Source organism: Ovis canadensis, chromosome 8 (assembly GCF_042477335.2).
Source record: "Ovis canadensis isolate MfBH-ARS-UI-01 breed Bighorn chromosome 8, ARS-UI_OviCan_v2, whole genome shotgun sequence".
NCBI lineage: Eukaryota > Metazoa > Chordata > Mammalia > Artiodactyla > Bovidae > Ovis > Ovis canadensis.
The window spans coordinates 79,130,356-79,157,593 of NC_091252.1; the positions used below are offsets into that span (position 1 = coordinate 79,130,356).

Sequence of the window (27,238 nt, forward strand, 5' to 3'; positions counted from 1 at the left end):
TCGCTGAGAGTCGGACACAACTGAGCGACTTCACTTTCACTTTTCACTTTCATGCATTGGAGAAGGAAATGGCAACCCACTCCAGTGTTCTTGCCTGGAGAATCCCAGGGATGGGGGAGCCTGGTGGGCTGCTGTCTATGGGGTCGAGCAGAGTCGGACACGACTGAAGTGACTTAGCAGCAGCAGCAACAGCATTCTTATATTTGCAACTAAGTGCATCACACTTTCCTGTCTTCTCCAATTGAACATGCTCAACTATTTGGAGTCGTGGAAAGAAACCAGGCTTGGAGTCAGAAAAGGAGGATGTGTTTCCTGGCTAAGTCTCTTCCACAGACTGGCATGGTGTGTTGGGCACATCCACGAGCTCACTTTCCTGACTGAAATGCAGGGTTAATTACACTTGGCTCTAGTAGAAGTATAACATAACAGCAGACTCATTTAGTGCCCACATGCATTTTAAATCTTTACAAATAGGAACTCATTTGATCCTGACAGCTACCTTTCAAGTGGTTGAGAGGGCCCCCCACCAAGCCTGGTCTGGCTCCCCTGCCCTCTGACCTTGCATCTGCTGATGCTTGGTTGTCCCTTTTTGCTGTTTTAAGTGCACTGGCTTCTGGCAGTTCCATTTCCCTCCCTTTCCATGAGCTGTTTCTTTCTTTTTTCCTTTCAGTATTATTGAGATATAATTGATATAAGAGCACTGTATCAGGTTAAGGTGTATAGAATCATGACTTGACTTATATATCTTGTGAAATGATCATCACAATCATTTTAGTTAACATCTATCATCTTATATTAGATACAAATAAAAAATGTTTGCATGTGCTGTTTCTTATCTTTTGTGGTCTAGGAAACCAGATGGTCAAGACTGTTATCCTTTTATCCAAAGTAATAGGACACAGACCCCATGAGGGCCTGAGTAGTTTTCCTGTGATTCATGTGTATGAGCTGGAGTTCATGAATTTTTTTGACATGTACTTAAAGTATGTGGCAGTTCAATTTATTTCCTAGCTTTGGACAAAATCTTCACTGATCTTGCCCATGCTCTCAGGGCAAAATGAAAATTCAAGGTTCTCACACAAAGTTATTGTCTGCTTATAAGAGCAACAACCTGTGTCAGCGACATTATCTCCACCTCTAGTCACATGGCTTCCCTGATAGCTCAGTTGGTAAAGAATCCGCCTGCAGTGCAGGTGACCCCGGTTCGATTCCTGGGTCAGGAAGATTCTCTGGAGAAGGGATGGGCTACCCACTCCAGTATTCTTGGGCTCCCCTTGTGGCTCAGCTGGTAAAGAATCTGCCTGCAATGCAGGAGACCTGGATTCGATCCCTGGGTTGGGAAGATCCCCTGGAGAAGGGAACAGCTACTCCCTCCAGTATTCTGGCCTGGAGAATTCAGGTCTGGGTCACAGAGTCAGACATGACTGAGCAACTTTCACTTTCTTTCCCTTTCTAGTCACACGGCCTTGGGCCCTGACACTCCAGGCTCTCCGTCTCACCCTCAATATTATGTCTTCTTACTTCTCTCCTTTGCACCATGCTCTTTTCCCTGTCCCCTGTTTCTTCCCTGTTCTTCACCTGGTGGATTCCTGTTTGTCTTTCAGGACACTCAGTTTATTATCACCGTCTGGAAACCCTTCTCCACCTGACTGCAGGGTTACCTACTTCCTGAGCTCTCCTGGCCAACATACCATTGTATTGTCATTGATCCTTTACCTCCATGATCCCCATCATCCAGGTCCACACCTTGAGCAGTGGCTCAAGGGCAAAGTTGTCTTCTCCTTGGTTTCCTTAAGGCCTAGCCCCATATGTGGCACACAGTAGTAGGTTCTTAGTGTATGCTGGCTGACTCACTGCTTGCACCATTGTTACTAAGCTGCAAAATGTTTTATGTAGCACCATGATGGCAAACCAGTCAGTCCTAGAGGAGATCAGTCCTAATTACTCTTTGGAAGGACTAATTCTGAAGCTGAAGCTCCAACAGTTTGGCTACCTGATGCGAAGAACTGACTCATTGGAAAAGACCCTGACACTGGGAAGGATTGAAGGCAGGAGGAGAAGGGGACAACAGAGGATGAGATGGTTGGATGGTATCACCCACTCGATAGGCATGAGTTTGAGCAAGCTCTGGGAGTTGGTGATGGACAGGGAAGCCTAGTGTGCTGCAGTCCATGGGATCACAAAGAGTCGGACATGACTGAGTGACTGAACTGAGCTGATGACGGTCGATCTATACATTCTTATTGGTAAACTCCTTATACCTCCAGGTGTAGTTGTTGGGAATCTTGATTTTTTTTCCTGCTTGAAGATGAAACTGAAAGTCCAAGTCTTTGCAACTCCATGGACTATAGGCCACCAGGCTTCCCTGTCCATAGAATTCTCCAGGCCAGATTACTGGAGTGGGTAGCTGTTCCCTTCTCCAGGGGATCTTCCCAACCCAGGGATCAAATCCAGGTCTCCCACATTGCAGGCAGATTCTTTACCTTCTGAGCCACTGCTTGACTGCCATTAAACCAAATCTAGAATTTTTTAAAAGTCTTTATTGGATTTGTTGCAATGTTGCTTCTGGTTTTTGTTTTGGGTTTTTTTGGCCCCAAGGCATGTGGGATCCACCAGAGATCAAACCCACACTGCCTACATTGGATGGTGAAGTCCTAACCACTGGACCACCAACCAGGGATATCCTCAAATCTATAATTTTTAAATGTATATTTTTGTAGAGGTTCCTTGTAGGGGAAGCTAGAACATGTAATAATTATAGTATATATTAAATATGTGTTAAATTTGATATCTCATGAAGTACCATGTAACTAAACAAAGGTTTTGTGTTTTTTTTAACTCCCTTAAGGAGGATTTGAGTATATCAAAGGAATGAGACACCTGAAACTTCCACATACATGAGAAGGAAAAAGAAACCAGAGTTCAACTGGCAAAGGGCTCAATCTAGTGAGACTTTACATCCATTTTCTTTGAATATTTCCAATTGCCTTCCTCAGAAAGAGAAATTTTTTTTTCAAAATACCTAAAATATATCACTGGGCTTAAATGTATCTTGCTCTTCATACCTAGAAGGTGGGGGAAAAACTTAAATGTAATGCCCAGACGAGAGAGACATAGTTCTGAGCTTTTGTTAAAAATAACTTAATGTGATTATGGCATATGAAACCAGTTTTGTAATTATAAAAACAATTTGTGTGTTCATGAGCAATGTCTGGAACGAGTATATCCCAAGCTATTAGCAGTTCTCAATCCCTGGGGAATGAGGGGGAACATTTATATTTTACTTCGTACTTTTCGATTTTGTTTGAGGTCTTCTGAGTTTTGCTTTTACAATAAGCATGCACTGCCTTTAGAAATGTTTAAAAGCCAGTACGTTGTGTTTTTGCATCAGTTAACCAGAAAGCAGCACAGATTATACTGCCTTGCCATGTGGGACCCAATGGCCTGAGTAAATATACCTCAGATACTAACAATGTGGGTCCCCACCTCACAGTATTTTAGGGTGAGTGGTTTGAAGGTCCTGTCTTATCATCATTCTGCACACTGCCCCAACACAAGCTATTATTGAATTTCTTCTTTCATTCATCAGAACTAGCTGTGAAATCTTGTTAATACTTACCTTATAAGCATTTGGTCCTCGTGATTCATTTGCAGGGCTTCCCAGTGCGGGGCTAGTGGTAAAGAATCCACCCGCCAATGCAGGAGACAAACGAGACGCAGGTTCAATCTGTGGGTGGGGAAGATCCTCTGGAGAAGGAAGTGGCAGCCCACTCTAGTATTCTTGCCTGGGAAATCTCAAGGACAGAGGAGTCTGGTGGGCTGCAGTCCATGGGATCATAAAGAGTCAGTCACAGTTGAGTGGCTAAACAACAACATGACCACAGTAAGAACATTTCAGCTAGATTTTTTAACTTCTTCTGGTGACCCAGTGATTAAGAAGACTTCGTGCTTCCAAGGCAGAGGGCACGGATTCAGTCCCTGGTCAGTGAACTAAGATCCTCCATGCTGCAGTGTGGCCAAAAATTTTAAATTAAAAAAATTTTTTTTTAAAATTTGAACTAGATTTTCTTTTGTCTTCCTGTGTTGAGAGTAGACTTGAGATTTATGCGTAAAGTAAGCAACTTGGAAATATATCCTCAATCCATGTTCAAGTTGTAGGGAAGCAGTTGGTTTTCATGGCATATAGTTGGATTCAGATGGGTAAACTCCACTGTGTCTGCTAGATGGGGGCGTGGCATTCAAACTGTCTTTAAGGGCAGCCCCTGGAGGGCACTGGATCAGGTGAGGGGCTTCTAGAAGGGCTGAGCCAGGAAGCCAGAGGGTGACCCAGCCAGGGAGGTGAATCTGAGTTATCACTGAGTCTAAGAGTTGAGTGCAGTAGTAGAAATGAGAGATGGAGAGCTGAAAAAAAAATACCGTAATGAACCAGGAGTCAAGAAATATGTTGGGGGCAAATAAAGTATTAGTACCTTGGTCTCCTGTTATAAATACTTGCTGAGTATATTAGTTCTCTCATGTTAAAAATATGGTCACAAGGACTTCCCTGGTGGTCCAGGGGTTAAGATTCCATGCGTCCACTGCAGGGAGCACAGGTTTGATCCCTGGTGGGGGAACTAAGATCCCGCATGCTGCTCAGTGCAGACAAAAACCAAAAGTGTGTGTGTATATACGTATGTATGTATGTGCCAGCAAATTTGGAAAACTCAGCAGTGGCCACAGGACTGGAAAAGGTGAGTTTTCATTCCAATCCCAAAGAAAGGCAATGCCAAAGAATGCTCAAACTACCGCACAATTGCACTCATCTCACACGCTAGTAAAGTAATGCTCAAAATTCTCCAAGCCAGGCTTCAGCAATATGTGAACCGTGAACTTCCTGATGTTCAAGCTGGTTTTAGAAAAGGCAGAGAAACCAGAGATCAAATTGCCAACATCTGCTGGATCATGGAAAAAGCAAGAGAGTTCCAGAAAAACATCTATTTCTGCTTTATTGACTATGCCAAAGTCTTTGACTGTGTGGATCACAATAAACTGTGGAAAATTCTGAAAGAGATGGGAATACCAGACCACCTGACCTGCCTCTTGAGAAATCTGTAATCAGGCCAGGAAGCAACAGTTAGAACTGGACATGGAACAACAGACTGGTTCCAAATAGGAAAAGGAGTATATCAAGGCTGTATATTGTCACCCTGCTTATTTAACTTCTATGCAGAGTACATCATGAGAAATGCTGGACTGGAAGAAACACAAGCTGGAATCAAGATTGCTGGGAGAAATATCAGTCACCTCAGATATGCAGATGACACCACCCTTATGGCAGAAAGTGAAGAAAAACTGAAAAGCCTCTTGATGAAAGTGAAAGAGGAGAGTGAAAAAGTTGGCTTAAAGCTCAACATTCAGAAAACCAAGATCATGGCATCTGGTCCCATCACTTCATGGGAAATAGATGGGGAAACAGTGGAAACAGTGTCAGACTTTATTTTGGGGGGCTCCAAAATCACTGCAGATGGTGACTGCAGCCATGAAATTAAAAGAGGCTTACTCCTTGGAAGGAAAGTTATGACCAACCTAGATAGTATATTCAAAAGCAGAGACATTACTTTGCCGACTAAGGTCCGTCTAGTCAAGGCTATGGTTTTTCCAGTGGTCATGTATGGATGTGAGAGTTGGACTGTGAAGAAGGCAGAGCGCCGAAGGATTGATGCTTTTGAACTATGGTGTTGGAGAAGACTCTTGAGAGTCCCTTGGACTTCAAGGAGATCCAACCAGTCCATTCTGAAGGAGATCAGGCCTGGGATTTCTTTGGAAGGAATGATGCTAAAGCTGAAACTCCAGTACTTTGGCCACCTCATGGGAAGAGTTGACTCATTGGAAAAGACTCTGATGCTGGGAGGGATTGGGGGCAGGAGGAGAAGGGGACGACCGAGGATGAGATGGCTGGATGGCATCACGGACTCGATGGATGTGAGTCTGAGTGAACTCTGGGAGTTGGTGATGGACAGGGAGGCCTGGCATGCTGCGATTCATGGGGTCGCAGAGAGTTGGACATGACTGAATGACTGAACTGAACTGAACTGAACTGATAATGCCAAGTAGTGATCAGAACCCTGAGTGTTTGTGCTGGGGTGATGGAAGTACTATTTTTGGTAATGTGAATTCCATTCCAATGATTGGCTGTTTAAATAAGACTGAGTTACAGAACTCAGGAGATTTGTAAGCATAGCTTTGTAAAATCTTGTTATCAGTTTTGTGTGGTTTCAGTTGAACATTGATTTTTTGTTTTCTTAATTTGCTTGAATGCTTTTAAGTTTCATGCTGTTTCAAGTTTCAAGAAGTTGCCCAATGTCAAAGAAAAATGCTAAGAATTTCATCTTGTTTTGGGTAACAACAGAATGAAGCCACATAATTACATGACCATCCCCACCCCTTCAAACCTGCAGTGGCCCAGATTTGTTTGAAATTTAGCACAAAACTGCATTGTTATCAGAGGATGTTCCCATGAGATAAGAGAGGCCTGGCAGAATTGCAGTGGCAGCTTGATTACAAAAATATTAAAACATTTCTTCCTTAATGACAAAGCCCTGTTGTTTACTTTTATGAGAGCAAGTTAGCACAGGTTTATTTTGAAAAACTTTGGTCTTAAGAGCATCTTTCTTAAGATGGTTAAGAATTCTGTGCATGCCAGTCACTCTAGGCAGAAAAAGTATAAGATGTCAATTAAAGGACAGGGATGGATTTTAGCAAAGATATTAGAATTTAAACAGCCAAAGAGAATTTCTTTCAGAAACCACACTGGATGGGTATACATTAATTTCAGAATGTTGATATTACTAAAAACAAATAGGAAATTCTAATTTTCAAGTTGTCTCTCAAGTCAGTTTACAGACCACCCCAAACTTTGTTCATTCATTTGTCACTCAACAAACATTTGTGAAGCCTTCTATCTGCCAACATGGTGCTTCTTGCTAAGTGTCTGTCAGTAAAATGGAACTATTGTTTTCTTTTGAGCTGACACTGTTGTGGGAAGACAGATAAGTTCTAGAAGAGGAAGTGCTTAGGGCAGCTGTGTACAGTACAAAGGGGAAGATTCAAGGGGAAGCTCTGCTTGACAAGAGTGGAGAAGCTTCAAGGGGAGGTGACATGTGGGCTGAGGGTTTGAGGAATAGGTTCTCTAAGCAGAGGGAAACATGAGTTACCAAGCCAAACCTAAGTCTATTCGCCCATGCGCAGTAATGCCAATATACGGACCCTGGACTGTGGTGAAGGAAAGTACGGTATTTATTGCAAAGTATCTAACAAGGGATCAAACAAGGAGAACAGGCAGCTCATGCTCAAAAGACCTGGCCTCCCCAGTGGCTTTCAGGGAAGGGCTTTTAAAGGTAAGTTGAGGGAGAGGGTCACAAGGTACCTGATCAACTCGTGGACATTCTTCTGATTGGTTGATGGTGGAGAACCTGGGTGGTATTTCAGGAGTCAACATTATCAACATCTGATTCCAGCTGGTCTGGGGTCAACATTCTGGTGTTAGCTTGAAGTTAATTTCTTTTACTTGATGGGAGTTTTAGTATCTTCAAAATAACCCAAAGATATGCCTTAGGATATTATCGCTAGCTCTTGAGAAGGAACTAAAGGCCCTTGCCTTTGTTTTATGGCTAAACTCTGTTTTGTCTTGATTGACTGCTTTCCTTTGTTTCTGCATTTTCTCACTTCTCTAATTAAATTTGCTCTTTGGAACCTGGGGAAGGCCTAGGAGGCTAAAGCTTTTCAAACAAGAAACAGGGAACATGAGGGGTGGGGGTAGGGGGATCTATCCCTGGAAAGGCCCCACAGGGTCCTGCTTGGTTTCATTCATTTCTGGCAGTGGTCTCTGATTTTGTAGTTACACATTATTATTTTCACAACTAAGATGGCATAATTCAGTTTGATAACTTATTCAGCTGACTTGTCCTAGAATGATCTTGACCAATTCTAAAAAATAAATTTGCTTTCAGGGCATAAATACTTTCTACCATTAAGTTTCATAAGTATTTATTAAGTAACTTACCACAAGCAATATGGTATGTCACTATGTAGGTAGCCCTGGAGAATTCAAAAGAATCTTCTCATCTTAAAAAAAATTCTCTTTAATTGAGGTGAAATTTATGTAGTATAAAGTTAACCATTTTAAAGTATACAATTCAGTGGTATATAGTAAATTCATGGTGTTGTATAACTACCAACTACTCTGTGCAGGCATACCAAGTTGCTTCAGTCATGTCCGACTCTTTGCAACCCTATGGAACTGTAGCCCACCAGGGTCCTCTGTCCATAGGATTCTCTAGGCAAGAATACTGGAGTGGGTTGCCATTCCCTCCTCCAGGGGATTTTCCTGACCCAGGGATTGGACTGCCATCTCTTATGTCTCCTGCTTTGACAGGTGGGTTCTTTACCACTAGCACCACCTAGGAAGCCCACCAACTACTCTACCTAGTTCTAAAATATTTTCATCACCCAAAAGAAAACTCTTTCTGTATCTGCTGTGCATTCTCTACTTTCCTCTCCACCTAAGCCTCTTATATGCACCAATCTGCTTTCTCTCCATGTGGATTTACCTATTCTGAACATTCCTATAAACGGGATCATATAGTATATGACCTTGTATTATCTGATTGTTTTTTTTACTTAGGATAAAGTTTTCGAGGTTCATCTACATTATAGAATGCAACAATACTCTGTTCTTTTTTATGCCTGAATAACACCAGTATGGATTCTGTATAGATATGCACATTTTGTGTGTCCATTCATCCACTGATGGACATTTGCGTTGTTTGCACAATTTAGCTGTCATGAAGAGTGTTAAATATTGTAAGCATTTGTGTACATGTGTCTTTTGGGTATCTGTTTTCAGTTCTTTGGGGTATATGCCTAGAAGTAGACTTGCTAAGTCACATGGTAATTCTGTGTTTAACTTTTGAGGAACTGCTAAACTGTTTCCACAAGGTTCCAGCTTATGAATATCCTCATCAACACAGGTCACTTTTCACTTTTTAACTAATAGCCATCCTAGTGATGTGAAATATTGTCTCACCATGGTTTTGATTTGCATTACTCTTATGACTAATGATGTTGAGCTTTCTTTCTTATGTTTGCTGGTCATTTATCTTCTTATGTTTGCTGGTCATATATCTTCTTTCTTCCATCTCTGATGGTAATTTCAATTGAATTTATAAAAATGCTCTGAACACTAATAACCTCATTAGGATGAGTGAAGTACTTCACAAGAGGATTGATTTTAGGCAGGAAATAGTCAGTTTGCTCTGTGAATTATAGTTTGATTGTTTAAAAGCCATTTTTATTATTTTGTTACTATACTATACAATTACTATATTTGTTATAATATTACACACAAGTATTGTTATATTGCTTAAAATATGAACTTGTGAGTATCTTCTCAGTCATAAGCATTATCTTATTCTCTGTAATAGCTTAGGTCTTATAGAAAGTTAGCTCAATTTGAGCCAGGTCTATGATCCACCTATTAGTAATTCATAGCCTTTTGAGATAACATTAAAGGTTTTGTTTGTGGAATAAAGTTTCATAAATTGTGTACTATCCCAATATGTATCTTTTGCTATATAAAGTATAGACATAAGTTTATAAAAGATGGGAGAGAGAGAAAGAGAGGGAGTGTCTTAGGGCTCAGAGGGGTATTGAAGTTAGATTTCAACAACTATTTCCATATAGCATATTTATTCTATTGCCTCATCTGAAATAAAACTCTCCCTTTCTCTCACTCAAAAAGTGAAAGATATCTTTCTTAATATTTCTAAGGGAAGTTGCTCCTTATTTTTCCTTATTAACTCCAGAAGTATACAAAGATTAGACACTCTAGCAAGGAAAGGCCTAGAGCTAATGTTCTTTATCTGGAGAAAGAGAGATACCCCAGCACTATTTGCCGTGCCACTCAATACCCCCCATAGTAGTTTTGTGTACTCAAAAATTTTGTGTTGAGCACCCACAGTGTTGCAGAAATTGTCCAGGTTCTGGCCATATAGCAGTGAACAAAACAGGGCTTACATTCTATCAGGGGAGATGGATACATGAGCAAATATATGAGGTAGTTGTAAGTGTTGTGAAGCAAAATAGAATGTGGTGTCAGGAGCATGACAGGCCTGCTTGACAACAGAGTGGTCAAGGAAGGTGTCTCTGAGGACATGCAGATTTGTGAAGAAGCTGCAAGTGTCAGGAAAAGGGAACAACATGCGATCAGGCAGGCTTCATCCATTGGAGGGATGGCTTGGAGGTCAACATAGAGGAAGTGACATGATTTCAAGGGAGAGTGGTAGAAGACAAGTTCAAAGAAATGGTCAATTTAGGATAGGCCAGTGCTGAAAGTTTATTGCGGGCTTCCCAGGCGGCTCAGTGGTAAAGAATCTGGCTGCAGGAGACTCAGGTTCAATCCCTGGGTCAGGAAGATCCTCTGGAAGAGGAAATGGCAACCTACTCCAGTATTCTTGCCTGGAAGATTCCATGGACAGAGGAGCCTGGCAGCAGTGCATGGGGTCACAAAGAGTCAAACATGATTGAGCACACATGCACAAAGGTTTATTATACTTGGAGCTGCAAGGATCAAATGTATCTATCTTTGTGCTGGGAACCAAGTCTAGCTTCTAGTGGGGTAAAGAGAGTCAGTATTAGTTTCCTGTCGTTGCTATAACAAATAACTGCAAGCTTAGTGGCTTAAGCCACACAAGTTTATTTTCTTATGGTTCTGGAATCTGAAGTGTGCCAGTAGGGCTGCATTTCTTTGGAAACTCTAGTGTGTGTGCTAGGTGTGTGCTAAGTCTCTTCAATTGTATCTGACTCTTTGTAGTCCCATGGACTGTAGCCCAGCAGAATCTGTCCATGGGATTCTCTAGGCAGGAATACTGGAGTGGGTTGCCATTTCCTTCTCCAGTGGATCTTCCTGACCTAGGAATTGAACCCATATCTCTTGTATCTCCTGCACTGGCAGACGAGTTCTTTACCACTAGCACCACCTGTGAAGCTCTAGAGGAGAATTAATTTCCTTGCCTTTACTTTCATGTAGAGTCCACCCACGCCCCTTGGCACATGGCCCCTTTCTCCATCTTCAAAGCCAGTACCACGACTTCTTCTCATCTCTAACATCTGCTCTGGTCCTTACATCTTCTCCCCTGATTCTCATCCTCTTGCCTGCCTTTTCTAAGGAGTCTTGTAGTTAGACTGAGCTCACCCAGATAATCCAGGATAATCTCAAGATCTAAGTTAATCATACTTGCACAGTCTCTTCTGTCATATAAGGTAACATATGCACAGGGAAGCCTCGTGTGCTACAGTCCATGGGGTCACAAAGTGTGGGACACGACTGGGCAACTGAACAACAACAGCAACATGCATAGATTCTAGAGGTTAGGATGTGGCCATCTGGGGTGGAGGAATTGGAATGTTCTTCAGCCCATCACTGTGGGTTTTCTTGTTTAAGAGAAGTCTGATTTCTTTTACAGTGCTAGTCCCAACCCTCGCCAGGCTGTATTTTCCCTACTGAACGTTTCATTTTTAAGGTTCTTTCCCTTCACTTTCTGGCCAATGGTAAGGTAAAAACTTAAATGCATTAGAATTTTGGACTGCAAAATTTGTTGTGCAAAATTTGTTGGATTGCAAATACATGAGGGTAAAGATGGCCTTCGTTGTTCAGTTGCTAAGACGTGTCTGACTCTTTTGCAGCCCCATGGACTATGGCCCACCAGGCTTCTCTGTCCATGGGATTCTCCAGGCAAGAATAGTGGAGTGGGCTGCCATTTCCTTCTCCAATGCAGGAAAGTGAAAAGTGAAAGTGAAGTCGCTCAGTCATGTCCGACTCAGAGAGACCCCATGGACTATTAATCTCTTTATCCCCAGTGCCTAATAGAGGTCAGAGTACACGTTCAATCGATATAGAAAGTGGTGGATTTTCCTGGTAGTCCAGTGGTTAAGAATCCACCTACCAGTGCAGGGGACATGGGTTCAATCCCTGGTCTGGAAAGTTTCCACATATTGTGAGGCAACTAGGCCCATGCCCCACAACTGCTGAGACCTGCACACCCTGGAGCTCATGCTCTGCAACAGGAAAAGCCCCTGCAGAGAAGTCCAAACACTGCAACAAGAAAGTAGCCCCTGCTTGCTGAAAGTAGAAAAAGCCTGTGGGCAGCCGTAAAGAGACAAATAAACAAAAATTTTTTAAATGCATAGAAGATGGTGATGATGATTACATTATGAAATGAAGGAGGGTGTAGTTTATGGTTTTCTTAAAGACACCCATAGAAATGATGAGATTTTCTAATTCCAAGTATGAATACAGATCTATTATATGAAAATCATATTAATTGCATGTCCTTTCCCTGGACAGTTCCTGGGGGAAAAAATAGCTAGAAAGTGTCAGGGAAGGAATTTTACCATCTCAGAAAGAGAAGAATATATTTCTGGCGCCCAGTCTAAATTTTCCTTTTGGTGGTATTTTTAAAAACACATGAAGTTGCAGCATTTGAATTTCTATCAAGCCCCACTTTTGGTGAGAAATCAGCTAAACATTAAATTAAGTAATATGAGCTTTCTTCTAATGTAGCTAACACCTCTCTGTGATGAAGAAATACAGTTTGGCCTCATCATGGTATCTCCAGAAAAAGCCCTTGAGTGCGGGGATGGAAGGTGATACAAATTGGTGAGACATGCTGTGCAGAAGCTGAAGGTTGTACTAGCCACTTGACGGGGCATGAAGAGGCTCTTGCGTGTAGGAGGCCTTTCACTCGCAGTGTTGTGTCACTGCGTGGCAGTACCGTGGAGTTGTTTACTGCTGAGTGTGCTGCCAAGGGGAGGAAAAAATTGCAAGGAGACACTTATTGAAAGGGAGCCCAAACAGAGCAGTGTGCTCTTCCAGGACAAGAATTCTCAGCCCTGGAATAATGAAGTTCAAATTAAAGGAGCGTTCAGACTGCTGCTCAGATTCATCTGAAGTGTTCTCTGCAATGTGTTATGCATCACTGGGAACAACCTGTAAGATGCGCCATCTGTAACACATAGCATCCCAGACCTCATCAGAGAGCAGACAGTGTAATCCAAGCTGACCTCTGAAAAACAGTCAACGGGATTGCTGCTTCTGTGGTTTCACCGTCCTGTGGTTTGCACTTTCTGCTAAGGTGATTTCTGTGACAAGAGGAGGATGAAAATCTCGAATGCCTGACAAAAATAAATAATGTGATTTGACTCTTTCTTACAATTGTCCCTGGTGGCTCAGATGGTAAAGCATCTGCCTATAATGCAAGAGACCCAGGTTCGATCCCTGGGTCGGGAAGATCCCTTGGAGAAGCAAATGGCACCCCGCTCCAGTATTCTTGCCTGGAAAATCCCATGGACAGAGGAGCCTGGTAGGCTACAGTCCATGAGGTTGCAAAGAGTCAGACACGACTGAGCGACTTCACTTCACTTCACCTTATAATAGTAAGATGAGTATTCATAGATATTGTTTATTTAAGATTAAAAGCCTTTATTTTACTATCACATGAAAATCCTCTTGTCTTATATGGATGAAGTGTGTCCAGGAAGCCACAGTCAGTCATATCAATTTAATCTTATTTTAGAGGAAATTTAAGAAATATCAAATCATCAATTGGGCGACATGTTTGGTTATGGTTGTAGGATCTCTGTAGGTCTGATGCTGGGAGGGATTGGGGGCAGGAGGAGAAGGGGATGACCGAGGATGAGATGGCTGGATGGCATCACGGACTCGATGGACGTGAGTCTGAGTGAACTCCGAGAGATGGTGATGAACAGGGAGGCCTGGCGTGCTGCGATTCATGGGGTCGCAAAGAGTCGGACACGACTGAGCGACTGAACTGAACTGAACTGTATGTTGCTCAGTTGCTCAGTTGTGTCCGACTCTTGGCGACCCCATGGACTACAACACTCCAGGCTTTCCTGTCGTTCACTGTCTCCCGGAGTTTGCTCAAACTGTTGTCCATTGAATCAGTGATGCCATCCAACCATCTCATCATCTGTCATCCCCTTTTCTTGCCTTCAATCTTTCCCACCAGCAGGGTCTTTTCCAATGAGTAGGCTCTTTGCATCAGGTGGCCATAGTATTGGAGCTTCAGCTTTAGCATCAGTCCTTCCAATGAATATTCAAGGTTGATTTTCTTTAGGATTAACTGGTTTGATCTCCTTGCTGTCCAAGGGACTCTCAAGAGTCTTCTCCAGCACCATAATTCAAAAGCATCAGTTCTTTGGTGCTCAGCCTTCCTTATGGTCTAACTCTACATCCACATATGACTAATGGGAAAATCATAGCTTTGACTATACAGACTTTTGTCGGCAATGTGATATTCTTTGGTTTTTAATATGCTGTCTAGGTTGTCATACCTTTTCTTCCAAGGAGCAAGTGTCTTTTAATTTCATAGCTGCTGTCACTATCTGCAGTGATTTTGGAGCCCAAGAAAATAAAATCTGTCACTGCTTCCACTTTTCCCCCATCTATTTGCCATGAAGTGATGGGACCGAATGACATGATCTTACTTTTTTGAATGCTGAGTTTTAAGTCAGCTTTTTCACTCTCCTCTTTCATCTTTATCAAGAGGCTCTTTAGTTCCTCTTCACTTTGTACCATTAGAATGGTATCATCTGCATGTCTGAGGTTGTTGATATTTCTCCTGGAAATTTTGATGTACTGTTTTTCCAGTTCCAACTCATTTACCCAAATAATTTTATTACTAAACACCTATCCCCTTATTATAGCTCAAAAATAAATACTTAGTAAAACTAATGCTAAGTAGACAGCTATCATTAATCCTTCATGGGGTTGTTACATAGGTTGTTCAGTGTTCAGTCGTGTCCAACTCTTTGTGATCCCATGGCCTGTAGACCACCAAGTTCCACTGTTCATGAAATTTTCCAGGCAATAATATTGGAGTAAGTTACCATTTCCTACTCCAGAGGATCTTTCCGACCTAGGGATCAAACCTGTGTCTTTTTTGTCTTCTGCATTGGCAGACAGAGTCTTTACCACTTTGCCACCTAGGAAGCCCCATTACATAGGATAAATGAGTTAATATTAGTAGAGCCCCATTCCTGAGATATTATTTATAAAATGAATAAAGAACATGAGAGTGAATTCCACTTATGCATCTCTCTTGGTAAGACAAAGTAAATTCCTTTGTTTGTCTGAACTTAATAAAACAGGCCTGTATCATACTTGATTCACTTGGGGTAACAGTAAGGGGATCTTTTGTACTCCAAGTCTCTCACAGTAAGTTACTCATAGGTCTTCTTAACAAGCAATGTGTTATGTTTTTTGTTGTTGTTGTTTGATTGATTGCTTTGTTGGTTGATTTTTTTTTTTTTTTGGTGTGGGGGCACACTGTGCAATTTGTGGGATCTTAGTTCCCTAACCAGGATCGAACCTGGGTCATGGCAGTGAAAGTATGAAATCTAACCACTAGACTGCCATTGAATTCCCAGTGCTTCATGTTTTGTTACTTGAAGAAACACAAGCTATAGGTATGCCTTATACCACAAATTCTTTCTTCTTCCTCTCTCTTCAACAGCAGAGTTCCTTGTTGAAAGTCATGAGGCAGGGATTAAAGTGCTTTATGCAAAAATGCAACGTCCTCCGGTTTTAATAAAAGTTTTTTTCTTTTTTTTTTTTTAATAGTAACTAACTTATGTATTGGAGAAGCAATGGCAACCCACTCCAGTACTCTTGCCTGGAAAATCTCATGGACGGAGGAGCCTGGAAGGCTGCAGTCCATGGGATCGCTGAGGGTCGGACACGACTGAGCGACTTCGCTTTCACTTTTCACTTTCATGCATTGGAGAAGGAAATGACAACCCACTCCAGTGTTCTTGCCTGGAGAATCCCAGGGACGGGGGAGCCTGGTGGGCTGCCGTCTATGGGGTAGCACAGAGTCAGACACGACTGAAGTGACTTAGCAGCAGCAGCTTATGTATGGTGTACTTCAAAGAGATTTAAGCTTCTTGAAGGAGAGCAGTCTTTAGAACCCTTCCTGGCGCGATCTACATTGCCTGCAGCAGTGCTCTGCCTACGGTACACCCATTGAGTGTGCACTCAGTTGAAGACTTTCTCACTCTAACAGGGAAAATACAAGGCCATGGATCTCACTTCACTCCCTAATCCCACAAACTGGGTCTTATCAGCAAAGGAAGTTTAGATCCTGTTCCTTGCAACTGTATATGCATCTTAGAAATGTTGGACTTCTCATAAAGGGCTCAGTGAAAGTCGTTCAGTCGTGTCTGACACTTTGTGAACAATGGACTGACTATAAATTCCATGGAATTCTCCAGGCTAGAATTCTGGAGTGGGTAGCCTTTCCCTTCTCTGGGGGAATTTTCCCAACCCAGGGATCGATCCCAGATCTCTTGCATTGCAGGCGGATTCTTTACTAGCTGAGCCACAAGGGAAGCCCTTCATAAAGGGCAGGTATTCTAAAAAAGCATCATTAAGAGACATAGTGAGTAGAAAAGGAAAAAAATAATGGTAGCCCTAAGATTCTTTCTTATTCTGTAGGGCTGTTTCCATGGAATCTATTCCATTTCTAGGATTATGGTACAATGCCATTTATTCTGGAAATTTGTAACTAAGGTATGAAAGTAAGTAATGAGGGAACTAAGCCAGAAACATACTGCCATAGATTGACCTTGAAAGCCCAGTAAAGGAACTGAGATGTATCACTTCCCAGGTCTGCCGCCCATCACCCAAACCGCCTCAGCCGGGCCCTCCCTTGACCTGATGCTAAGCCAATGCTCAGTGTGTATTCCTCCAGAATTGGAGAAGCAAAAGTACATGAACCGCCCAAAGGAGAACCTTAAGCTGTTTCCTTTCCCCCACCTCAAGCACTGGCTAAAGCTCACCTAGAGACGCCGCTTCTTTGAAATCCACGTGATACTGTTCTTTAGGCTGCTTCTCTTTGTGGGACACTAAGTATGGTGGGCTGCAGTCCATGGGGTCGCTAAGAGTCAGACAGGACTGGCGACTTCACTTTCTTTTTTCACTTTCCTGCATTGGAGAAGGAAATGGCACCCCACTCCAGTGTTCTTGCCTGGAGACTCCCAGGGACGGGGGAGCCTGGTGGGCTGCTGTCTATGGGGTCGCACAGAGTTAGACACGACTGAAGCTACTTAGCAGCAGCAGCAGCAGCAAGTATGTTTTTATACCTTCTCCTGGGTATCTACATTTTACCTATATATTTGTTATATTTTAAAAATTACATTTTACAAGGGAGTATTACTCAACCATAAAAATGAATGCATTCGAGTCAGTTCTAGTGAAGTGGATGAATCTAGAGCCTGTTACACAGAGTAAAGTAAGTCAGAAAAAGAAAAACAAATATAGTATCCTAATGCATATATTTGGGATCCAGAAAAATCCTACTAATGAACCTACTTGCAAGGCAGCAATAGAGAATGCAGACATAGAGAACAGGCTTGTGGACACAGCAGTGGAAAGAGAAGGTGAGACAAATTGAGAGGGTGGCGCTGAAGCATGTACGTTACCAAATGGAAAATAGATGGCCAGTGGGAACTTGCTGTGTGATGCAGGCAGCTCAGCCTGGCACTCTGTGACCACCTAGAGGGGTGGGATGGAGTGGGAGGTGGGAGGGAGGTTCAAGAGGGAAGCGTTACATGTGTACCTATGGCTGAGTCACGTTGTTGTAAGGCAGAAACCAACACAACATTGTAATGCAATTTAATTATCCTATTTAGAGCTCCCCAACTTACTAAAATACCTTAAACTGGTATTTCCTAAAATTGGCAAATGCAATTTTGAATGTTTGACTTTTTAACTAATACATTTTCTATTTTTTAGAGTGATTTTTAGGTTCACAGGAAAACTGAGCCGATAATACGGGGAGTTCCCATTTATTCTTGTCTCCACACATGTACAACTCTCCCTATTATCCACACTCCCCACCAGAGTGGTACATTTGTTACAAGGGATGGACCTACATTAACCTATCATTGTCATCCAAAGTCTGTCATGGTCTACATTGGAAATCACCTTTTTTCTTACCAACATGATTTTTTATTTGCTGCATAAATAGTGGTAATTCGTGGTACTTGATACTTTGTGCAGACATGAAAGTTCAGTTCAGTTCAGTTCAATCACTCAGTTGCATTCGACTCTTTGCAACCCCATGGACTGCAGCACACCGAGCCCCCTATCTATCAGCAATTCCCAGAGTTTACTCACCCATGTCCATTGAGTCGGTGATGCCATCAACCATCTCATTCTCTGTCATCCCCTTCTCCTCCAGCCTTCAGTCTTTCCCAGCATCAGGGTCTTTTCAAATGAATCAGTTCTTTGCATCAGGTGGCCAAAGTATTGGAGTTTCAGCTTCAGCATCAGTCCTTCCAATGAATATGCAGGAGTGATTTCTTTTCAGGATGAACTGGTTGGATCTCCTTGCAGTCCAAGGGACCCTCAAGAGTCTTCTCCAACACCACAGTTCAAAAGCACCAATTCTTTGGCACTCAGCTTTCTTTATACATGAAAGAAGTTTCATGAAATCAGGAGTTGCCATTTTGAAAAGGGTCTTGTTTCATAAATTCAAGATAGGCCTATTCATCACAATCCAATAGTACCCCCTCAGTCCTTTATAAATGGAATTTTCTTCTACTTCTATCCATTTCCCAGGGCTTATGGACCCATTCATATTCTCCATATTTAGAATCAAAGGTTCCTTTCTGAAGAGATCCTAATTTTAAGGTAAAATGTGGTGCAAGTTCCTGAATTCCCATTTTCTTTTCACTCTTGAATATGTATCTGTGACATCTGAAGATTATATAATTCTGTTGATTGTGGAATGTGGCAACCTGCCTTCCAATAAATTGAGGATTAAGGGGAAAGAGAGATGCAAACATATATCCAATAGAATGACCCAGTCGTGTTGTTAAAATTGTTCAAAATTATTTCAGGTGTTTGTACTGTTGGGTCTTTGCCTCTTCTCTTAATTTCTTTAACTTCCCTGGTGGCTCAGACAGTAAAGCATCTGTCTACAATGCGGGAGACCTGGGTTCGAGCCCTGGGTCGGGAAGATCCCCTGGAGAAGGAAATGGCAACCCACTCCAGTACCCTTGCCTGGAAAATCCCATGGACCGAGGAGTCTGGTAGGCAATAGTCCATGGGGTCGCAAAGAATTGGACATGACTGAGTGACTCCACTTTGTTTAATTTCTTTATGCAGATGAACATTGCTTAAATTGAGCAACGGAGCCGTTTGGCAGCTGACTCAGAATTAATCCATTTGGCATTTTATGATCTTTATTAATAACAATCAGGTCTGTGAAATCTCTTGAGATGGCACTGTGAAATAATTTGTTCAGAACCAGCGCTCTTCTGTAATAAGCATGTGAGTTTGGTATAACTGTAGAGAAATGGTCATAGAGTCGTACTGTTCTCCCATGAGATCAACCTGATGTAGTTCGTCTGTAGCTTCGTCATAAACAACCTCTTCATCATGAGGATATATACTACGTTTTCATCGTACATTTCACTGGTTGTCCCTGGTCTTGGGTACACGCTTTGGTGGAACCTTATCACTGAGAGCCTCTCTCTCTGAGTTTTTCTTAACTGCCAACTTTTTCTTCCGCTGCTGCTATTTCTACCAAATGTTAAGTGTCACCATTGTTTGTTCTTAATTTCCGAAATGCTGAAGCCTGGAGGAAAGGCAGCCGTCTTCAGTGGTTGGACCCTACTTTCCATCATCCCATCCTCTGCCCCTCAGCCTCTTGAGTTTCTTCAGTAGCGGCTTTGCGCTTCAGGCCTTTCTGCTCAAAAACCCCTTTTGATGTTGAACGTCCTGTGGGTTTTGACAAAAGTGTAGTAGCATTACACAGAATAGTTTCACTGCCCTGAAAATCCTCTACACTCTGTGTAACAGTCCTTCCCACCCCTCTATAGCCCCTGGCAACCACTAATCTTTTTACTGTCTCCATAGTTTTGCACTTTCCGTAATGGCCTATAGTTTGAATCATACAAACTACTACTTTTCAAATTAACTTTTTTAAACTTTGTTTCCTCTTTGTCTTTTCATGGCTTGATAGCTTATTTCTTATTTATTTTTAGCACTGAATAATATTCCATTGTCTGGATGTATCACAGTTTCTTTATCCCGTCACCTACTGAAGGGATAGGTTGCTTCCGAGTTTTGGCAATTATGAATAAAGCTGCTGTAGACTACCCAGGTATAGAGTTTTGTATGGATGTAAGTTTTCAGTTCATTTAGTGAAATACCTGGAAGCATAATTGCTGGATCACATAGTACGAGTACGTTTAGTTTCATATGTAATTACCACACCGTCTTCCAAAGTAGCTATACCACTTTGTACTCCCACCAGCAATGAATGTGAGTTCCTGTTATTCCTCATCTTTATCAGCATTGGGCATGGTGGCCATTCTAATAGATGTGTGTCGTAGCTGTTCAGTAGCTAAGTTGTGTCTGACTCTTTGCGACCCTGTGGGCTGCAACACACCAGGCTTCCATGGCTTCCAGGCTTCCTTCACCATCTCCTGGAATTTCCTCAAACTCATGTCCATTGTGTCAGTGATATCATCCAACCATCTCATCCTCTGTCATCCCCTTCTCCTCCTGTCCTCAGTCTTTCCCAGCATCAGGGTATCTTATTGTTGCTTTAATTTGCATCTCCTGAATGACATATGATGTTAGGCATCTTTTCATATGCTTACTTGCCATCTATATATTTTCTTTGGAGAGGTGTCTGTTCGTATCTTTTGCCATTTAAAAATTGGATTATTTTATTTTTGAGTTTTTAGTTATTTATTTTGAATAACAGTCCTTTATCAGATGTGTCTTTTGCAAATGTTTTCCAGGCTGAGGCTTGAGTTCTCACTCTCTTGACATTCTCTAAAAAAATGGTTTTAATTTTAATGAAGTCTTATCGACTGCCTTTTGTGGATCTTATCTTTGGTGCTATATCTAAAAAACCATCGCCTTACTCAAGGTCATATAGATGTCTCTCTTTTGTTATCTTTAGGAGCTTTATAGTTTTGTGTTTCACATTTAGGTCCAGGATCCATTTTGAGTTAATTTTTATGAGGGCTCTAAGCTCTCTGTCTAGATTAACTTTTTTTTTTTTTTTTTTTTGCATACGGATGTCCAGTTGTTCTTTTTTTAAAATGAATTTGTAAAATATAGGTTTAAGATTGAAGTAGAAGGTTATTTGGCCACCTGATGCAAAAAAAAACAGCTCATTGGAAAAGACCCTGATACTGGGAAAGATTGAAGGCAAAAGGAGAAGAGGACAGCAAAGGATGATATGGTTAGATAGCAACACTGACTCAATGGACATGAATTTGAGCAAACTCTAGGAGGTAGTGGAGGACAGAGGAGCCTGGCGTGCTGCAGTTCACAGGGATAACAAAGAGTTGGATACGACTTAGCGACTGAACAAGAAGAAGATTATGCGAATTAGAGAGGTGGTTTGGAGAAGGCAATGGCACCCCACTCCAGTACTCTTGCCTGGTAAATCCCATGGATGGAGGAGCCTGGTGGGCTGCAGTCCATGGGGTCGCTAAGAGTCGGACACGACTGAGCGACTTCACTTTCACTTTTCACTTTCATGCATTGGAGAAGGAAATGGCAACCCACTCCAGTGTTCTTGCCTGGAGAATCCTGGGGACGGGGGAGCCTGGCGGGCTGCCGTCTATGGGGTCACACAGAATCGGACACGACTGAAGGGACTTAGCAGTAGCAGAGAGGTGGCTCCTAGTCACCAGAGTGATGCTGGATGCTCTCTGTGTGGACTGACCCAGAAGTAAAAGATTCTTTCTAGAAAAATAATAAATCACTCATTTAATGAAAAAAAAAGATTGACGTAGAAACAGTCTTGGTTTAGAAGCAAATATTTTACATATCAAAGTGGAGTCATGAAATGATTCTGACAATGACATTCATTCTATTTTTAGAAAACAATAAAATGCAAATGTGTCTACAGACCTCATTTTTACTGTACTCAATGGGTCTTCCTGGCAGTGGGCTGCCTAGTGGCTCAGACGGTAAAGAATCTGTCTGCAATGCAGGAGACCTGGGTTCGATCCCTGGGTTGGGAAGATCCTCTGGAGAAGGAAATGGTACATACCATACTTGGAGCTTCCCTGGTGGCTCAGAGGGTAAAGTGTCTGCCTGCAATGCCAGAGACCCGGGTGCAATCTCCAGGGGGTTGGGAAGAACCCTTGGAGAAGGCTATGTGCTATTCTCTTCAAAGACTGTAATTAAACAAATATATTTTTCCCACTGTCTGATCTTGCCAGAATGGGAACACTGAGTTCTGATCATTCAGTGAGAGAGCAGTTTTGCTGCAAATGAAATTTGTACTTTTCCTTCTTGGTATGTAGCATCCTAAATATTTGAAGCTGGTATTTATATACTTAGAGGCTATTGAAGAAAAGCTGGTCTGATTTTTACACTGAGGTCTCAGGGCCAGCTGTGACTCATGCTGCTGATCAGTTTGTGTTCATTGTGTGCTAAGTGTTCACAACAAAGGAGTCTGGTGATGGCGAGGTTGAGTCAGTAAGATGATTTATCTCTTGTCTGTTCCATTGGAGAATGAGCCTTGGACTCATGCCAAGATGATAAAAGCCAGCAGCATCTATGTTCTAAGGTGTCAGGCTGATGACTGCACAGCTGGGCATGTGCAGAGTGCTGCAGGCAAACCCTGGGTGACTTACAAGCCACAGATATTTGTTCATTGGGTCTGGCTGGCAGAAGAAACAGGAATTGCAGCAGATATCAAACATAGTCTTGTCCCCAAGGTATCTCATTGCCACAAATTGACAGCTCTTCACTAATTTAAAAATCAGCACTAGTATTTAAGTTTTTTCATTATTTTAGGAAGAACAAGCTAATTTAGATAACCCTAGGAATTGAAGTAATTTCTATGCACAGAACATTTACCTACTATAAGAAAATGAAACGTTTTTTAGATTCACTATTAGCATTAAAATGGCCTTATGAATTATTTCATTTATCTACGGATATTGAGCCAGGATAATGTACCTAACAGTAAACTTTGAAATTTAGTTCCACAAAGCAGTGCTATCCCTGTAGTAAAATAGAGGTAAAAGTATAAAACTCACTATGTACATGGGCTCATAAATGTTTAGGTCTAGATAATGACCTTTAATTTTCACCTTTGCTTATCATTTAAAATCAGACCTCTAGGCATTTTTAATCTAGCTCTTTAGAATGTTAAATGTTTTATTTGAAATGCATATTTAGTTTATAAGTAGCAATTTAGTGTTCTGTTTCCATGATGCATTGATATTAAATAAAGCCCTGGAAAGAAGTAATTTATTACAACTTGTTTCTCCTTTGTACAAGTCCCTATATGGGCTTGATGTTGCTTGCTGGATATCAAAAGAGATTAGAGGCAGCATGATTTCAGAGGAAAGAATAAGCATCTGCCTCTCCTAGGATTTTCAATTAAAAATTTTTTTTGTCTCATTAAAGAAAAGTAACAACAGAATTCTAAATAAAACACAATTTTAAAGAGCTAAGTAATGTTCCTTAAATGTTTAATAGCTGATACTTCAAGCTATTAAACATTTATATGTTTTGCCTTGTATTGAATGTAAAAGTCAACTTACTTGTTGAAGAATACATAAAATACACTGAAATTTTATACCCTAGTACAGTTATCAGTCTGTATTATTATGACATATTTACACCCAAATGGCTTTTCATGACATGTACTTGAGCTCTTTTAAGACTTAGTTTTCATAATAGAAGATATGGGTTTGTTTATTTACAGTTAGATTCAGTGATAGAGGGCATGTTTGTAATTGTGTGCTTTAAGTCCAGTCTGTATGGGTGCTCAGTTGCTCAGCCGTGTCTGACTCTTTATGACCCCATGGACTGTAGCCTCCCAGGCTCATCTGTCCATGGAATTTTCCAGACAAGAATACTGGAGTGGCTTGCCGGCTCCTACTCCAGGGGATCTTCCCAACCCAGAGATCGAAGCAGTATCTCTTATGTCTCCTGCACTTGCAGGCAGATTCTTTACCACTAGCGCCACCTGGGAAGTTCTTTAGGTCTGATATCTCCAACTTTAAGGTGTGAATATAATGAAAGATTTTGCAGATTTGTTTTACTTGGGGAGTAAATTCCTCACAGGAAAGAAAAACTTCAGGTGGATATATTAAGAATGATTGTGTTGGCATTAATAATTCTCCATCTTTTCCATTGTTTGAGAATATAGATGTCTGATCTATAAGATAATTTTTGGTTTATGTCTTTGAAATCAATAGAAAACAAATACATATTAGTAAGTAGAGTTTGGCATTATTAATGAACAATTTGGAGGAGACTGCATATATCTTACCTCATGCAATACACAAAAATAAATTACAGGTGAAATAAAGATTTACATGTGAAAAGTAAAGTGAAATTTGCTCAGTCGTGTCCAACTCTTTGCGACCTCCTGGACTATACAGTCCATGGAATTCTCCAGGAGTGGGTAGCATTTCCCTTCTCCGTGGGATCTTTGCAACCCAGAGATCAAACTCAGGTCTCCTGCATTGCAGGTGGATTCTGTAACAGCTGAGCCACAAGGGAAGCCCGAGAATACTAGAGTCGTTAGCCTATCCCTTCTCTAGCGGATCTTTCCAACCCAATGAAACATAAGAATACTAGAAGAAAATATGAAAAAACTGTATTACATACCATGAGAGTATGAAAGCCATTCCTTAATACAACACTAATATCAGAAAACATATAAAAGAATTGATTGGAAGGTTTGCGTATCTATAAATGTAAACCATGCTCCCTAAGAAAATATAAATTTTTTAAAACTGGGAGAAATATTTATGCAGGGGTAACCATGTTTGAAGCAATGGCATGAATACTTTAAAAACCTTTTTATATTAAAATGTTTATTCTCCTACAAACATATGGATACCAAGGATGGAGGAGGGTTGGATGAATTGAGAGATTGGAATTGACATATATACACTATTGATACTATGTATAGAATATATAACTAATAAGAACCTATTATATAGGTTCTTATATATTGTATAGCACAGGAAAACTCTACTCAATGCTCTGTTGTGACCTAAATGGGAAATAAATCCAACAAAGAGGAGATATATGTACACGTATAGCTGATTCACTTTGTTGTACAGTAGAAATTAACACAGCATTGTAAAGCAACTATACTCCAATAAAAATTAATTTAAAAATAAAAACAAAAAATAAATAAAATATGTGTCCTCTAGTTCTTTAACAGGTATTTAAATAATCTCCCGATATGTCTGAAGTCATAGGCTAGGAGATACAGATTAGACTCAGGTGAGTCCTTCAAATGGCCCCAAATCTACAGTTTCATTTCCATTGTTAGTATCTGTCCATAAATGGTTATCTTTAAATTATAAAACTATATCCCACTTTAAAACCTCTAAATAGAGTCAGTTTTATCTAACATTAATGTCATAATGACTTTTTAAGATAACTAAATTAAGTAACTTCCAAGTATCTGTGATATAATGACTAACAGACCCCTAGGACCTAATTGCCTTTATTTGACAGACATATACAAACACATATACGTGTTTGTTAGTGTAATATTGTCACTTCTTAGACATAACTTTATCCTTCCAATACAACTGAAAAAGAGTCCCACTTTGCATGATTGAAGCACAGCCCCCTTTTCTGTGTTCATGGAACAAAAAGGGAAGATAGACATCTGCTTTTCTTGAACTGTCAAGAAGGGTACATGCACTCTGACCTCACCTTTAAATTTAACCCAGTATATAGATGGACTTGAGGCTGCTCAAAATGCTTCTCAAGGAATTTCCCCCAAGCGCTAATATCTGAATAGCCTGAAAAAATATGCAAGAAAAACCTTCGTCTCCCCTGACATGAAGTTATGCTCAGCATGCTAACTATCAGGCCAGGGCTTAGTTTCAGAACAACAAAGAACAACATTTTCCCATTCTTTGTGATGTTTCTGCTAAAATAACAGTCTTATAATTCTTTTTCTTCTCTATAGTCAACATTTCTTAAGTGCCTACAGTGGGGTGAGACTTGCTTCTCAAGATTTAAGCATGTGTTTTGAGCAAGGCTTTACCATTCTGTCAATAGCAACTTTTTTTAAAAGCATGCTGTCAACAGTTATATTTTCTTAAAGAACTAAAAGGAACAAAACAAAATATTCTAGGTCTCTATTAAAATGTAAAACCTTCTGTGGTCAGTTGCTACTGACCTCTGCTGATAACTGGAAATATTACAACATGCTTGCTCCTTGGAAGAAAAGCTATGGCAAACCTAGACAACATATTAAAAAGCAGAGACATTACTTTGCCGACAAAGGTCTATCTAGTCACAACTGTGGTTTTTCCAGTAGTCATGTATAGAAGTGAGAGTTGGACCATAAAGAAAGCTGAGTGCTGAAGAATCGATTATTTTGAAATATGGTGTTGGAGAAGATTCTTGAGAATCCCTTGGACTGCAAGAAGATCAGACCAGTCCATCCTAAAGGAAATCAGTCCTGAATATTCATTGGAAGGACTGATGTTGAAGCTGAAACTCCAGTACTTTGGCCACCTGATGCAAAGAACTGACTCATTGGAAAAGACCCTGATGCTGGGAAAGGTTGAAGTCAGGAGGAGAAGGGGATGACAGGGGATGAGATGGTTGGATGGCATCACCAACTCAATGGACATGAGTTTGAGCAAGCTCTAGGAGTTGGTAATGGACTGGGAAGCCTGGCATGCTGCAGTCCATGGGGTCACAAAAAGTCAGACATGACTGAGCGACTGAGCTGAACTGAACTGATTGAGCCACTACTAAATGATACCTGTTGCAATAAGCACTTCACATAATTTTGATGTAATTTTTATATTACTTCCATTTTGCAGGAGAGAAACCAAGATTCAGAGAGGTTAACAAACTTGCTGAGTTCTCATAGCAAGATCCGAATCCAGAACAACCTGACTTTAAACCCTGTTCTTAACCAATGATCTACTTTCCTCTCAAACTTCCTGCAGTAGAGAAGGACAGTTTAACATGTGTCTGCTCATTCACACTGACAGTGTGCTAGGCCCTTGGCTAGTCTCTAAGGATACAATGGTGAGGACAGGCTAGGTCCCTGCCTTTGTAAGCTTGCATTTGTTCCAAATGTATAAATACCTGATAATAGTTAAGTGGTGGCTCAGTTGGTAAAGAGTCTCCCCACAGTGC

General features: G+C 41.1%; 1 protein-coding gene and 1 pseudogene across 3 annotated transcripts in view; one reads left to right on the forward strand and one right to left on the reverse strand.

The window, feature by feature from the left end:
* The window catches only part of PHACTR2 (phosphatase and actin regulator 2), a 294,919-nt gene that overhangs the window by 96,940 nt on the left and 170,741 nt on the right, over positions 1-27,238 (forward strand). The window contains exon 1 of one of the 3 annotated variants that reach the window (XM_069598592.1): positions 7,067-7,376. The exons of the other annotated variants lie outside the window; for them this stretch is intronic. Within the exon in view, the coding sequence (XP_069454693.1) occupies positions 7,220-7,376 (157 nt within the window). The 5' untranslated portion in view covers positions 7,067-7,219. Of the gene's footprint in view, positions 1-7,066; positions 7,377-27,238 lie in introns of those variants that run through there. 3 annotated transcript variants of the gene reach the window in all.
* On the reverse strand, positions 18,631-19,976 carry LOC138445150 (ribosome production factor 1 pseudogene; annotated as a pseudogene).